At 40.5% G+C, this 15637-nt stretch overlaps 1 protein-coding gene across 1 annotated transcript in view; it reads left to right on the forward strand.

The window, feature by feature from the left end:
* GNB1L (G protein subunit beta 1 like) overlaps nucleotides 1-15637 on the forward strand; it is a 50614-nt gene that overhangs the window by 23291 nt on the left and 11686 nt on the right. Inside the window, exons 4-5 of the mRNA XM_040416328.1 lie at nucleotides 2185-2341; nucleotides 7214-7312. Coding sequence (XP_040272262.1) covers nucleotides 2185-2341; nucleotides 7214-7312 — 256 coding nt within the window. The remainder of the gene's footprint in view (nucleotides 1-2184; nucleotides 2342-7213; nucleotides 7313-15637) is intronic.

The raw sequence follows: 15637 nt of genomic DNA on the forward strand, positions 1-15637 counted from the left end.
GTTCTCAGTACCCCCCCCCCCCCCCCCTTAAGATATTCTTTTAAGGGTGTAGTTTCCAAAATGGGGTCACTTTTTAAGGGTTTCCACTGTAGGGGTACATCAAGGTCTCTTCAAATACCATTCTAGCAAAATCTGCCTCCAAAATCCATATGGTGCTCCTTTCCTTCTGACCACTGCCATGTGCCCATAGAGCAGTTTACCACCACATATGGGGTATTTCTGTAAACTGCAAAATCAGAGTAATGTATATTGAGGTTTAGTTTGCTGTTGACCCTTGCTGTGTTGCAAGAAAAAAATGATTAACGTGAAAAATCGGCATAAAAAATGAAATTTTTAAATGTTTCCTCCATTTTCCTTTAATTCTTGTGGAACACCTAAAGGGTTAACAAAGTTTGTAATATCAGTTTTGAATAATTTAATTGGTTTAGTTTCTAAAATGGGGTCATTTATGGGTGGTTTCCATGACCTAAACCCCTCAAAATCACTTTATATCTGAATTGGTGCTTAAAAAAATGGTTTTGGAAATGTTGTTGAAAATGTTAAATATGGCTTCTAAACTTCCAAGCCTTTTAACGTCCTAAAAAAATAAAATAAAATTTACAAAATGATGCCAACATAAAGCAGACATATGGGGAATAATGACTGATAACTCTTTTATGAGGCATTACTATTTGTCTTAAAAGTAGAGAAATTCATATTTAGAAAATTGAGAATTTTTCAAAATTTTTGGTAAATTTGGGATTTTCTTATGAATAAAGGAAAAATATATTGACTCAAATTTAGCACTGCCGTGAAGTACAATGTGTCATGAGAAAACATTCTCAGAATGGCCTGGATAAGTAAGGCCCCTTTCACACGGGTGAGTATTCCGCGCAGATGCGATGCGTGAGTTGAACGCATTGCACCCGCACTGAATCCTGACCCATTCATTTCTATGGGGCTGTGCACACGAGCGGTGATTTTGACGCATCACCTATGCATTGGGTGAAAATCGCAGCATGCTCTATATTGTGCGTTTTCCACGCAACGCAGGCCCCATAGAAGTGAATGGGGCTGTGTGAAAATCGCAAGCATCCGCAAGCAAGTGCGGATGCGGTGCGATTTTCACGCACGGTTGCTAGGAGACGATCGGGATGGAGACCCGATGATTATTATTTTCCCTTATAACATGGTTATAAAGGAAAATAGCATTCTGAATACAGAATGCATAGTAAAATAGCGCTGGAGGGGTTAAAATAAATTAAATAAATTATTTAACTCACCTTAATCCACTTGCTCGCGCAGCCCGGCATCTCTTCTGTCTTCATCTTTGCTGTGTGCAGGAAAAGGACCTGTGGTGACGTCACTCCGGTCATCACAGGATCCATCAACATGGTAAAAGATCATGTGACGGACCATGTGATGACCGGAGTGACGTCACCACAGGTCCTTTTCCTGCACACAGCTAAGATGAAGACAGAAGAGATGCCGGGCTGCGCGACCAAGTGGATTAAGGTGAGTTAAATAATTTTATTTTATTTTTTAACCCCTCCAGCGCTATTTTACTATGCATTCTGTATTCAGAATGCTATTATTTTCCCTTATAACCATGTTATAAGGGAAAATAATACAATCTACAGAACACCGATCTCAAGCCAAGCCGATTTTTCTCTCGCGCGTGCAAAACGCATTACAATGTTTTGCACTCGCGTGGAAAAATCGTGGGTGTTCCCGTAACGCACCCGCACCTTTTCCCGCAACGCCCGTGTGAAAGAGGCCTAAAAGTCTTCCAAAGTTATTACCACATAAAGTGACACATGTCAGATTTGCAAAAAATGGCCTGGTCCTGAAGGTGAAAACTAGTGAATTGTTGTGGCCTGTAAGTGTAAGTCCAGACATTGTGGACAAATTCTGCTGTGAATTTTGCCAGGGATTCGTGGCAAATCCACACCTAATCTACTGCAAAATCTGCATGCAACACATGATGCTGATTCTGCCGCAGATTTGCTGCACATTTCGTGAGGATGCGTTTTTCAAAACTTGTATTGTACCATAATTTGCTGCTGATTTCTGGAGTGGAATCTGCACCAAATTTGCCATGTCTGAACTTGCCCTTTGCCATATTTCTCTTTATGTTACAATTACTAGTTACTTGAAAAACAATATTATGTTTGAATTAATTTGGACTGCCATTCTCTTCTTTAGTCAGGGTAGAGATCTCCGGATATGTACATGGAATTTAGCAGAAGGAAGGAATGACGTGGTGGAGTCTATACCTGTCAATAGTGTTGGTTTCTGTAAATGTTCTCTATTGAGTACTGAATGCTGTCTACTAGCAGTGCCAGGAACAGAAAGCTCCCAGGTAAGAAATATCCATTTTATTTGAAGTAGTATAAATGGGAGCCTGAACATATGCTCCATTGGGGCATAAGTATTTCATAAAACTGACCGAGAGTGTATAACATGGCTGCCCAATACAATCTTTTCTGTGATGGCTTCCTTGGAGCCTGATGTCTGACCTGTGATGAGTTCTGCACTTAACTGTCTCTGTTTGTCCCACAAACTTGAATTAAAGAGGCAGTGTGCATGCTTGATCACTGTTCAAGGGGATTTGGGGGGGGGGGGTTGGACCCCTTGAACAGTTGGACCCCTTCCTCTTTTTTTTTTTTTTTTTTTTTTTTTTTTTTTGTGATCTCCACTGGGCTCCCCGCGATCATACATTTATCACCAATGCTGTGGATAGCTGATGATGCTTTTCGTGGAAAAGGTTTCACAGTGTCAAGATAATTTGTCCTGGGCCCATACAGGAATATTTTAGGCGGTAGTAACAAGACAGACTTCTAGGCGGCAGCGACTGGTGATAAATGCTTGACAGCGTCCTGCACAAGGACTAATCCTCTACTCACCTTTATGTTTGTGCTGTAAAATCATAGTAAACTATGTCGGCAATAATGATGGAAATCATAGTGTCGTCTTGTCATTCTTCTCGTTAACACTATTTTATTTCTTTTATTGCCGGTGTTTAATGATGAACTTGTAAGAAGACTGTCTACTGCACTTTTCTGATGGCAGTAATCCTTACCAAGTGCTGCAGGAAATAGAACAGGGATTATTATTAATATATTATTAACATTGGAGATGAGCAAATCGATCAGACTTGGTTCATCAGGCTGGTCCCTCTGCTCAGGAGGCTCTCCACCCCCCTAGATTGACATTGCTGGACATCTCACCTGGCACAATCCCTCTCAAGCCCGAGCCTGCACCATTGGATGACACCTTCAGCAAATGGCATTTATCATGTAGAGAAAGTTAATACAAGGCACTTACTAATGTACTGTGATTGTCTATATTGCCTCCTTTGCTGGCTGGATTCATTTTTCATCTCATTATACACTGCTCATATCTAGGGGTTACATCCACTGAGGTGGCCGGGACAGGAGCAGCTGTGCATGTGTGCCTATGTGCGCTTCCATAATTCCGGCCATCGGTAGTGTTTTTCCTGTAGTGTGCAAGCACGACCACCGCTGCTGGATAGGAGGGTAGTCATAACCCCTGGAAACGATCAATGTATAATGTGATGGAAAAATTTATTAAGCCAGTAAAGAAGACATTATGGACAATCGCAATACATTAGTAAGTGCCTTGTATTAACTTTCTCTGCGTGATAAATGCCATTTGCTGAAGTGACAACCCCTTTAATGACTAAGCGTTTTTTTTTTTTTCGTTTTCTCATCATCCTATTCCAAGAACTATAACTATTTTATTTTTCTGTCATATGAGGGCTTCTTATTTGCAGAACAAGTTGTAGTTTTTAGTGTTGACATTTTGGGGTACACACAACTTACTGATTTTAGCTTTTATTAACTTTTTTTTCTGGGAGGGCATTCGGAAAAGAATGGCTATACTGCCACTGGGTTTTTACGTTATAAATTTTGCAGCGTTCAGTTTTCGGCATGAATAATATGATAACTTTTACATCAATACCAAATACATGTATTTTTTTATGTTTTACTACTTTTGCACAATAAAAACCCATTTAAAAAAAAAAATAGAGAAAATGTTTTTGCATCGCCGCATCCTAAGACCCATAACTTTTTTTTTTTTTTTTTTCTTTTCTATGTAGCTGTGTGATGGCTTGATTTTTATTTAATTATTTTCCGGGACAACTTGTAGTTTTCACTTTGGGATATGTAACACTTTTTGAGCACTTTTCTTTTTGTTTGTGGCAAATAAGCAAAAAGCAGCAATTTTGACTTAGTTATTTTATTTTTTTACAATGAATTACATGATAATTGTGTAGTGTGTGTTGTTATGGACTCAGCGATACCAAATTGAAAAAAGCAAAGCAGCGCTCACCTGCAGTCAATAACTTGAGAAGCGCGGACACGGCCTGGACTCGGCTGTTTGAACTGTAGAAAAAAGGGGTTGTAGTCCAGCTTCTAAAAAAGTACTTTATTTCATGCGGTAAAAAACTTCCAAACACAGACGGACCGCATACCAGTCTTGTGTTTTGGAAGTTTTTACCGCATGAAATAAAATACTTTTTTAGAAACTGGACTACAACCCTTTTTTTTTCTACAGCGATACCAAATATATGGAGATTTTATTGCAAATTTTCCATTAAAAAGTGTTTTTTCAATGGAAGAAGGGTGTATTTTCTTACTTGGAATTTTTAATTTATTTAATAAAACTTTTTTTAAACCATTTAATAGTCCCACAGGGGACTATAATAGGTGATCTTTTGATCGATTCTAAAATATATTACGCTGTTCATGCAGTGCAATGTATTTTACTGGCAGTACTATACTGACATCCACCAGCAGGCTGTTCTGATTTTATGTCCTATTTAGCAGCACCAGCAGCTAGATGAAGGAGTTACATATACTCAGAATGCAGAATCAAAATGGTAGAAAATTTCTAAATGAAGACTTTTTGAAAGACTTATTTAGAAAGTTGCTTTATTTAGCATTTAGGAATAAAAAGAAACTAGAAGAATGATGGGGGAGTAGCATAGTTGTGTGAACCTTCTAGTTCAGTGTAATGAGTAATAATTGGAACTTTAGCGCAGACACATGTAGGTATGCCCTTATTTTGGCTTGAATGAAAGGTACACATCATACGACCTCTCGGCATTCCTGACATGTCTGTTTTTGGAAATGCAAATATGTATCTATGAAATATGATTTTTAGCCATTTCTTATAGGCTGCCTTCCTAGGCGGCATGGGGTACCCCTGTTCTGGAGATGGGGGTCCCACCTCTTGGACCTGAATCTATCAGACATTTATGACATATCTTGTGAATATGCCATAAATGTCTAAAATTGGAGTGCCGCTTTAAGAAGGTTGATCAAGAATATGGCAAATAAATGTTAGTTAATGTATTAGGGAGCCAGGCAGCTCATGATTTGTTTCTCATTTCTTCCAATACAATGGGAAAGCAGTAACTAAGCGCAAACAAGGTCTCCCAAATGTTGATAGCCTTTTATACAGAGGTCTTTTCGTTCTGTCTTAGGGCTTGAATTGAGTGGTAACAAGTTCTTTCTGGCACCATCTCTGTCTAACATATCCTCACTCTAACACATTAAGGATGAGATACACATCTGATCTCAGGATGGAAGTCTTTCTGCTTGGCCTAGGCCCAATAAATGATTAATTTTACCTGTTGGCCTTTCCCTTCTATCTTTACATCACCAAATGCATTTACAAAGATTATTAATCTGTGAACGGGCGTGCCTCTCATTTTTCACTTCTGCAGCCACACAGGAACATTACAGGCCTCTGGCAAAGCTAGCGATCATTTCTCTTAATTAGTAATGGTACAAATTCAAGTTGAAATAACTTTTCAATAGTCTGGATCCTGCCTGACCTGTAAAGGTATAATATGTACTTGGCATGCGGGTCACACAGTGGCACATAACTTGTACTTCACCTAATGGAATAGTTGTAAATGTAACTAAAACGTGCTCATCTAAGATCACCTTATGCTCTGTATAATGGCCTTTTTGCAAGAAGAATTTACCTTTTATTGTATTTACATTTTGAACACCCAATAAATGGTTAAAGGGTTTCTGTCACCTGAAAAATGGGTATTAAGCTGGCTGACATTAGCGATGTACTAATGTCAGCTGAACATAACTATATTAGTGCCATCTCGCTGCCTAAAGCCTTTATTGAGAAAAATAAACTTTTATAATATGCCCTGCTCCTAGAGGCTAATTAGCATATTATAAAAGTTAGTTTTTCCTCAATAAAGGCTTTCGGCAGCGAGATGGCACGAATATAGTTATGTTCAGCTGACATTAGTACATCGCTAATGTCAGCCAGCTTAATACCCATTTTTCAGGTGACAGAAACCCTTTAAGTATTCTCTCCATCAAATTACCTCCCCAAAAACTTTACAGCCTTGCAATTGACTATTCAAGTGCGCATACCTTGAAAGTAACCCTTCCTCGTGCACAGTTGTGCACTTGTCAGCATATCTCAATGCTCTTGGTCCAATCCTTCATAAGTGTCTCCAATACTGAGAAATAAGCGTTTTAAGATTATGCTAATTAGCCTCTTGTTGCACCCGAGGCGCCTATTTCTTCACTGCCTGGCCCTGTTAGTCAGTGATGGGGGTGTGGCTTGTAAACAAGACGAGCGGAGCCTTGGGTGCAACGGCATCACCCTTGTTGCTCTAAGGGGCAAATTAGCATTAATGTTAAATCTTATTACTCTTTATTGGGGAAACTTATAAAGATGGGACACAGAGCATTGAAACAGACAGGCGCGCCGGTATTGCTCCTCTGTGCCGTATCATGGAGTGATGATGTTATGTAAGATGAATTGTCCTAAACTACATCATTATCGCATGATCATTAGGTGGTTTGCTAATTATATGTCTTAGTCTATAAAATTACTGGACTATTAAAAATGACACCTTTCTTTTGCTAACTGCATCTTTTTCACATAGATTTCAGAGCATAATTCTCCAGGAAATGTAAGATCCGCCTCCCATTGTTTTAATGGGATTCTGCGTTGCCTTTCAAACAGCCACATGTTTTTCTATTTCTGATCCGCTTTAAGAAATGGCATATTGAGTCTTGCCACGGCAGTTACCGCACGTGGTTAATCCCTAATGGATGGGCTTATCTGTGTACAGACCTCGAATTCTACGTCAGACGTTTCCACACCACAATACAGTTGTGTGAACGTATCCAAATAACTTAAAATTTCATTCTTTTTCATTTTGCAGGTTCAAGTTATGGACATTGGATCAAAAAAGATTATAAGCTCAATGACACCTCCAACAGATGGCGCATGGGGAATGGCTTTGTGCATGAAACTTTGGCAGGTTAGTTTCGTAGTCCCATTTCAGGTTATCGTTCATTGGCTAAAGGGGTTATCCAACATTAACAAATGCTCCCCCATATGCCGGGCCCCTCATACTGATTCTACTTCCCTGGCTCCCCGCTCTCTGCACCGCTTCTGGTCCCCGCACCGCTGCCACTGCTTCTCCCTGTGAGAGTATGAAAACATCCGGTGTCGCCGGGTACGGGGACGGGGGGGAGGCTAGTGACGGTGCAGCCAATGGCAGGCGTTGACTGGGACAAGCCCCCTAGTTTCACCTGCAATACTAGGGAGGCTCGTCACTGCCTGCCATTGGCTGCTCCCACCCGACACCGGATATTTTCATCCGCGCACGGGGAGAAGCAGCAGTGGCGGTGCGGGACCAGGAGCAACGCAGGTAGCCAGTTAAGTAGAATCAGTGTGAGGGGCCCATCATATGGGGGAGCATTTGTTAGTGTTGGATAACCCCTTTTAAAGTGTAGGTTTATTTTTCATGTAGTTATTTGCTGTTGTAAATATATAGGCAGATATTTATCACACCAAAAGTGGCATAAAGGTCTTGGCGCATGGCTTATGTTCGGCAAAACTTGCATCTTTTTCAGGTTCATGCCACTTTTCCAGATTGGCAAGAAAAGTGAGCATGGCGTGGGCGGGGAGGCCGCTAGGCATGGCTCATTTTATAATTTTCCACGCTTATTTTTGGCGTGGAAAATGGCTGAAATATGCACCAACAAGGGAGCTGATGTACATTTAAGTCTGTTGCATGGCCTGCTGGAGGAAGTGCTAAACATATGTAGAAGCCTTTAACTCTTTAACTTTGGCTCTTTCTCCGGCAGCACAGAGGCAAAACGATGGTCTTGATAAATGTCCCCCATAGTCTTTTACTTACTGAGTCACAGCTTTGACTATAGTCCGGGTACACCTATGGTTTCTTGGTTGCTATCAGAAGCAGTTGTCGAGTTTCATGACCGATACACCCCTGAATCAGGAAATTGATTTGGTACATTTCTACCATATCGACTTCACCTAGGACTGGTTCCAACTCCACAAACAATATGTTGGATTCCTTACACATAACCTCCTGATAATTATGTTGCTTATCCTTTTTGTAGCATAATATGAGTATATTTAAGGTGTAACTGTCATTCTTTTTTTTCTTTTTTTTTGTACTGCGTAGAGGCAGGGATGCTGACTATTTTTGTAATATACTTTAATTACTGAAATCATACATTTCTAATAGAAAAAAGATCTCTAAAGTGGCCCATTTTGTGCCTTAGCCACATTCCCCTGTCTTCTGTTTACTTAACTGTGGAGACACGCTCCACACTGACTGCTGCTGCCCTCACTGCCTCTCCCTCTTTCAGGGCAGCAGCCGTCAGTGTCTTCACAGTTAAGTAAACTGAAGACAGGTGGATGTTGCGAAGGCACAAAATGGGCCACTTTAGAGAGATTTTTTTTTTTTTATAGAAATGTACGATTTCAGTAATTAAAGTATCACTGCCCTTATACATTACAAAAAAAAATTACAGTTACACTTTAAGATTTGATCTAGCATTCAGTCATAATGACCAGCATGGACAATGATATGACCTAATGACTCCCATGAGATGGCTGATCATGCACATCTGGTCTTGAATTACCTTCTCAGGGCTTTTTGTTTTTGCCTCAGGTTATTAAAGTGCTCAGTACCACCCTTGTTTAATAACTTATGGTGCCTGTACACAATGCCTAGCAATTAGCGGTAATCAAAGTGTGGATTCCACTGCTATGCCGCATGTGTACATGCCTTCACTTGAATGGGGCTGGGCTCGCCTAAGCCACGAGACCGATGATCGTGACGTCACTGGTCTATGGTAAGCGGCAAGAAGGAGCGCCGGGGCCCTCTCAAGTAACTGATCGACATGGGTCCTGGGTGTCTGACCCCCACCGATCAGATGGTCATAACTAGGGATGAGCGATACGACTTCGGATGAAACATTCGCTTGTGGATTCGCTCATCCCTACTCATGACCTATCCAGAGGATAGGTCATCATTTATAAAGTTAGATAACCCTTTTAAATCATGCTTTTATGTAAAACATTTTTTTTTACATTTTTAGTTTTGTTTTGTTTTTTCATGTCACTGCCTCTATTTAAAAAAAAGAATTTAAGAAATATAAAAATTGTGTTGTTTTTGCAATGACTAGTAGCCCTAAAATATGTCAGGGCTTCCTTTTCTGTACAGGTCACTTTTCAGCAGTCATGTCATTATCATCACAGGCAGGATTACAGTTAATGATATCCTTTCTGTATAGAGGATACAGAATCCACCATTCACAATAGGTGGTTGTCAAAGCTTATCAGCTCCCTCCTGACCTCTGCAACGGTAACAGATTATGCCTAGGAAACTCACATAGAAGTCAATGAGGTCCCCTCATGTCCATTGTGTCTATGATCCACTTAGCAGCTTTCAAAGAAAGGAAAGTCCTGACATTTGTTTAGGCCTAATGGCCAGTCTAAAAATTGCATGATTTTAGGATTATTTATTTTTTTAAACAGTGACATGGAAAATAAAAAAAATTAAAATTAAAACACCCAAAATGTTAAAATAATGTTTAACAATGTTTAATTGCTGACACATTCCCATTAAGACAGTGTCCAGATTTACACCGTCTTAGGGCAAATGACAATGCTAGGTCCTGGAAACACAACCTGTGTGTCAGCTGCATCCCTCAGACCAATTGGGGCTCCTCTGACCCAAACTGACTGCATCATAATGATTTATGATGTAATCGGTTCCTATCTGATTGTGGGCCTTTTGTACTGTACTCACATCACTGCACCATAAATCACTGTGTTGCAGTCAATTTGGATCAGAAGAGCCGCCGTTGGTCTAGGAGATGTGGCCACACACGGGACATGTTTTCCAGAGTGAGCCCTTACTGTGAGTCAGTTTTAGTAAATCTCCCCCATTGTCTCTAATCTCCCTCCTGACCTGAGGTTAAGAGGAGAGGTGTAAGGATTAAGCATGGAGTATTCCTGCATGATGTTATTTACTGTGGAGCATCAGGTCTGTATGTGCTCTATAAGCATCGCACGATATATCACTGTATATAGTCATCTTGCATCCAGATTTTTTATGGTGTGCATCTGATTTATTGTTTAATAAGCTATGTAATTGTTCAGTTAAAGAAACCCTGTGAATAATGACAGATCTAGGATTACAAACTAGAATGTACATGATGTTTTCTAAATGTGCTGTTGAAAGCTTTTTAGCCTCCAGGTATTTTGCATAAGTGTCAGTTGAAAAAAATTAATGTGCTGCTTAAAATAATGTGTGGACATGTTTTTTTTTTTTTTTTTAAAGCTTATTACACTAACATCCCATAATATTATGAAAACGATCCATATGAGGAATTAGAGGGGTTTTTAAAAACTTGGCCCATAGCCATGGGGCTGTATAAAAAAACCTTTACTTACCTTTTCTATGTCCTGCCTCTCTAGTGACATGTTCTGGTCCCACAGTGATGACATTACATTTGTGTGACCAGTCACTGGCCTCAGCAGTCATATGCCATTCAGGTGTGACTGCTGAGGCCAGAAATTGAAGAATGGCACATGACCCAGCAGGGACCACAGCAACTTGGACTGGAGCGCTGAGACATAGAAAAGGTGAGTATTGGGTGTTGGGGGATTTACCAAACTGTTGGAAAAATTTGTTGCCAAAACAGCAGATTCCACCCTTCATTTTTCAAAGCAGCTCTGAAAAATGAAAGGTGGAATCTGATTGGTTGCTGTGCGCAACTAAACCAGTTTTCCTTTACTCCAGTTTAGATAAATATCTTCTATTATGTTTTAAATCTTCATCTATGCAGGGGATTTGGAACCCAGTAAAAAGGTTCTCCCACTACTGTAAAGATTAAGAAACGTTCAATCTATAAAAACTAGAAAAGACAAAATAGTATTCAGCAGTAGACATTCACTTAAAGGGGTTGCCCCATGAAAAATATTGTACGGTTTTTAAACCAGCACCTGGATCTGAACACTTTTGTAATTGCATATAATAAAAAATTTGGTTTAGCTACTAAGTTATTCAATAAAATGTATCAGTATAGGGCCACTTGATTTCTTATTTCTTTGAGCGGCACATTAAGAAGGCCGCACATGCTCAGTTTCTCCTTCTACTGACTCCTGATCTGTGATAGGTAGAGCATGGACACGTCTCCTGAGCTGCAGCAGAGAAGACGCTCCCCTTGAGCTTTTAACTTGATATAAATCTAGCAGAGCAATGAATGGGGTTCTAGCTTTGTCAGAAAGAAAATCCTCCACAGTTGATTAGATCCATTCCAATTGGACAGTTCCTTAGAGGACGTAGAATATGCTCCACTGACCACAATTTTGAGGAGTATGCAAATGACTTGAAACAACGTTTTTCCAATCGTGGATATAGTCAAAGATCCATTAAAAATGATTATAGGAGGCCAAAATCTTGCTCCCGTTCTAATCTCAAAAAAAATCTAGGGATGATAGGGTGAGATTCATCACTAGTTATCATTCCAGATGGTCTGAGATGTTTGGAAAAATATTGGCCAGCACTATTGACCCGATTGTTGCAAAGTATGCCACTTCGGGCCCTTCGGTAGTAGCAAGAAGATCTAAAAACTTGATAGATCATTTAGTAAGGAGTCTTTACATCAAACTGGTCCCTTTAATTTTCCCAGGGATAGAGAAACCCAAATGGGGCTTGGTCCCATGTGGGAGATGTATAGGGTGTACTAACATGGAAAGGGCTACTGAGATTTGTGATGTTACTGGTAAACAAATTTTTCAAATTACACACCAACTGACCTGCTTCAGTACAGCAGTGATTTATTATGGAAGATGTCCTTGTCCGAAAGTGTATGTGGGCCTTACCACAAAGGGAGCTGAAAGTCAGGGTACGTGAGCACGTTCGTGACATTTCGATTGCTCTTAATTAAAGAGATGTGATGAGTTTGAAAACTGTCGACAGACATTTCAAAACACAGCATGCCTGTGATTCCAAGGGTTTGAAGGCTCGGGGAATAGATTGCGTACCTAAAAATGTTTGGGGTGGAAACAAAGAAACTTATGCAAATGGATTTGGAAATTGAATACATTATGCCCAAATGGACTCAACAAGTCCACTAGTTTTTCGTCTTTCCTCTAAGCATTTAACATTACAATGTATTTGTACAGGAGGTTTTTGTACATTTCACAAGGTTTATACCATGTGTATATCTTTGCTAATAACAGATTGTAATCATGGGCAGAAATCACTGAACATACAACTTATTAATAACCTTAGACAGAGCTCTTGCTAGTCTAGTTCTGCTAGTAATTATTCATCGAAACAAATGTGGATTAACAAAGCCGGTGTCTATAATATCTGGAAAGAGGCTATATGTCACTACTATTAGTCCTTCGTCTGGAGGTGCAATTCCATGTAAACTCGGAGAAACACCTTAAGGCCTCATGCACACGACAGTTGTTTTTCTCGGCCTCCGTTCCGTTTTTTTTGCGGATAGGATGGGGACCCATTCATTTCAATGGGTCAGCAAAAAAATGCTGATCATCCGTTTGTGTTCCGCGTCCATTGTCGCAAAAAAATAGTGCATGTCCTACTTTTTTCACATTTGCGGTCAAGGATAGGCATTTATTACAAGGGATCTGTGGGGAAAAATGGAGCCTCCAAAAAAAACGGATGCTGCATCCATTTTTTTTGACGGACGCAAAAAACAACTGTCGTGTGCATGTAGCCTAATCGACATATGACAGAGCGTAGGAATGTTTCAAAACATAGGAATGTGACATAAACGTAGGAAAGCGCAAGGTAATCACTTCAGGGGAGGGGAAATGTGAGGTCTCTGATTCAGTCTAGTAAGAGTTGCTGTGTATCAGGGCTACTAGCAAAATTCAGCCAGGGCTCCCATACCTTGTAGTATTTGGCCACTTGCCCTACTTTACGTAACCAGTGAGATATGGGTGGTGTCACCGTCTGTTTCCAATATAGAGGAATCATTCTTTTAGCTGCTAGTACCAAATGTCTCCATAGAAAAGTATTATAATTGGTCAGGGAGTCATGTAGGATGTTCAGAAATAAAGAAGGCGGTGAAATCTCAGGGGATCCTATAAACACCTTTTTTAAATATCTTTTCCACCTCTACCCAGAAGGGGGTGATCCATTCCACTATAGGTGTACGTATGAACCAGTACCTGTAATGCATCTCCAGCAGGATGAGGAGATGAGAGGATTCATAGCATGTAATGCTACGGGTGTTTTGTACCATCTACTAACGATCTTGTAGGATGTCTCTGCATCTCAGGGAACTCCTTCAAGACTGTTGGAAGACCATATCAGGGGACTACCTCTTGAAGCTCATCAAGAGAATGCCAAGAGTGTGCAAAGCAGTAATCAAAGCAAAAGGTGGCTACTTTGAAGAACCTAGAATATGACATATTTTCAGTTTCACACTTGTTTGTTATGTATATAATTTCACATGTGTTAATTCATAGTATTGATGCCTTCATAGTCATGAAAATAAAGAAAACTCTTTGGATGAGAAGGTGTGTCCAAACTTTTGGTCTGTACTATATACACTGCTCAAAAAAATAAAGGGAACACACAAATAACACATCCTAGATCTGAATTAATTATTCTTCTGAAATACTTTGTTCTTTACATAGTTGAATGTGCTGACAACAAAATCACACACAAAAAAAAATGGAAATCAAATTTTTTAACCCATGGAGGTCTGGATTTGGAGTCACCCTCAAAATTAAAGTGGAAAAACACACTACAGGCTGATCCAACTTTGATGTAATGTCCTTAAAACAAGTCAAAATGAGGCTCAGTAGTGTGTGTGGCCTCCACGTGCCTGTATGACCTCCCTACAACGCCTGTGCATGCTCCTGATGACACACTCCAGCCACATGAGGTCTAGCATTGTCTTGCATTAGGAGGAACCCAGGGCCAACCGCACCAGCATATGGTCTCACAAGGGGTCTGAGGATCTCATCTCGGTACCTAATGGCAGTCAGGCTACCTCTGGCGAGCACATGGAGGGCTGTGCGGCCCTCCAAAGAAATGCCACCCCACACCATTACTGACCCAATGCCAAACCGGTCATGCTGGAGGATGTTGCAGGCAGCAGAACGTTCTCCACGGCGTCTCCAGACTCTGTCACGTCTGTCACATGTGCTCAGTGTGAACCTGCCTTCATCTGTGAAGAGCACAGGGCGCCAGTGGCAAATTTGACAATCTTGGTGTTTTCTGGCAAATGCCAAACGTCCTGCACGGTGTTGGGCTGTAAGCACAACCCCCACCTGTGGACGTTGGGCCCTCATTTCACCCTTATGGAGTCTGTTTCTGACCGTTTAAGCAGACACATGCACATTTGTGGCCTGCTGGAGGTCATTTTGCAGGGCTCTGGCAGTGCTCCTCCTGTTCTTCCTTGCACAAAGGTGGAGGTAGCGGTCCTGCTGCTGGGTTGTTGCCCTCCTACAGCCTCCTCCACGTCTCCTGATGTACTGGCCTGTCTCCTGGTAGCGCCTCCATGCTCTGGACACTACGCTGACAGACACAGCAAACCTTCTTGCCACAGCTCGCATTGATGTGCCATCCTGGATAAGCTGCACTACCTGAGCCACTTGTGTGGGTTGTAGACTCCGTCTCATGCTACCACTAGAGTGAAAGCACCGGCAGCATTCAAAAGTGACCAAAACATCAGCCAGGAAGCATAGGAACTGAGAAGTGGTCAGGTCACCACCTGCAGAACCACTCCATTATTGGGGTTGTCTTGCTAATTGCCTATAATTTCCACCTGTTGTCTATCCCATTTGCACAACAGCATGTGAAATTGATTGTCACTCAGTGTTGCTTCCTAAGTGGACAGTTTGATTTCACAGAAGTGTGATTGACTTGGAGTTACATTGTGTTGTTTAAGTGTTCCCTTTATTTTTTTGAGCAGTGTGTGTGTATATATAAAATGTGTGTGTTTTAATGTGTATTGTCATTGCATGTAATTAACCACCTTCCATCTTTCAGACTTATAAATATATTGCTGGACCTAATGATTATTTACAGCGAAGAAAATATTTTTTTGGGTTTCTATTCACAATTAATGTAAAAGAAATTTCCGATACATCACATCGTTACATTTATTTAAGCAAGGATTATTTTATGTTGCATATTATTTCACATATCACTATCATGTTCACGTGTCTATTTCTTATCCTATAGATCACATTTATATAAGCAAGGATTAATTTATTTTAATCCTGTTACATACCACGTCACATATCATAAAATCATGCTCACATATTCACTGCA

Source organism: Bufo bufo, chromosome 2, assembly GCF_905171765.1.
Source record: "Bufo bufo chromosome 2, aBufBuf1.1, whole genome shotgun sequence".
Lineage (NCBI taxonomy): Eukaryota > Metazoa > Chordata > Amphibia > Anura > Bufonidae > Bufo > Bufo bufo.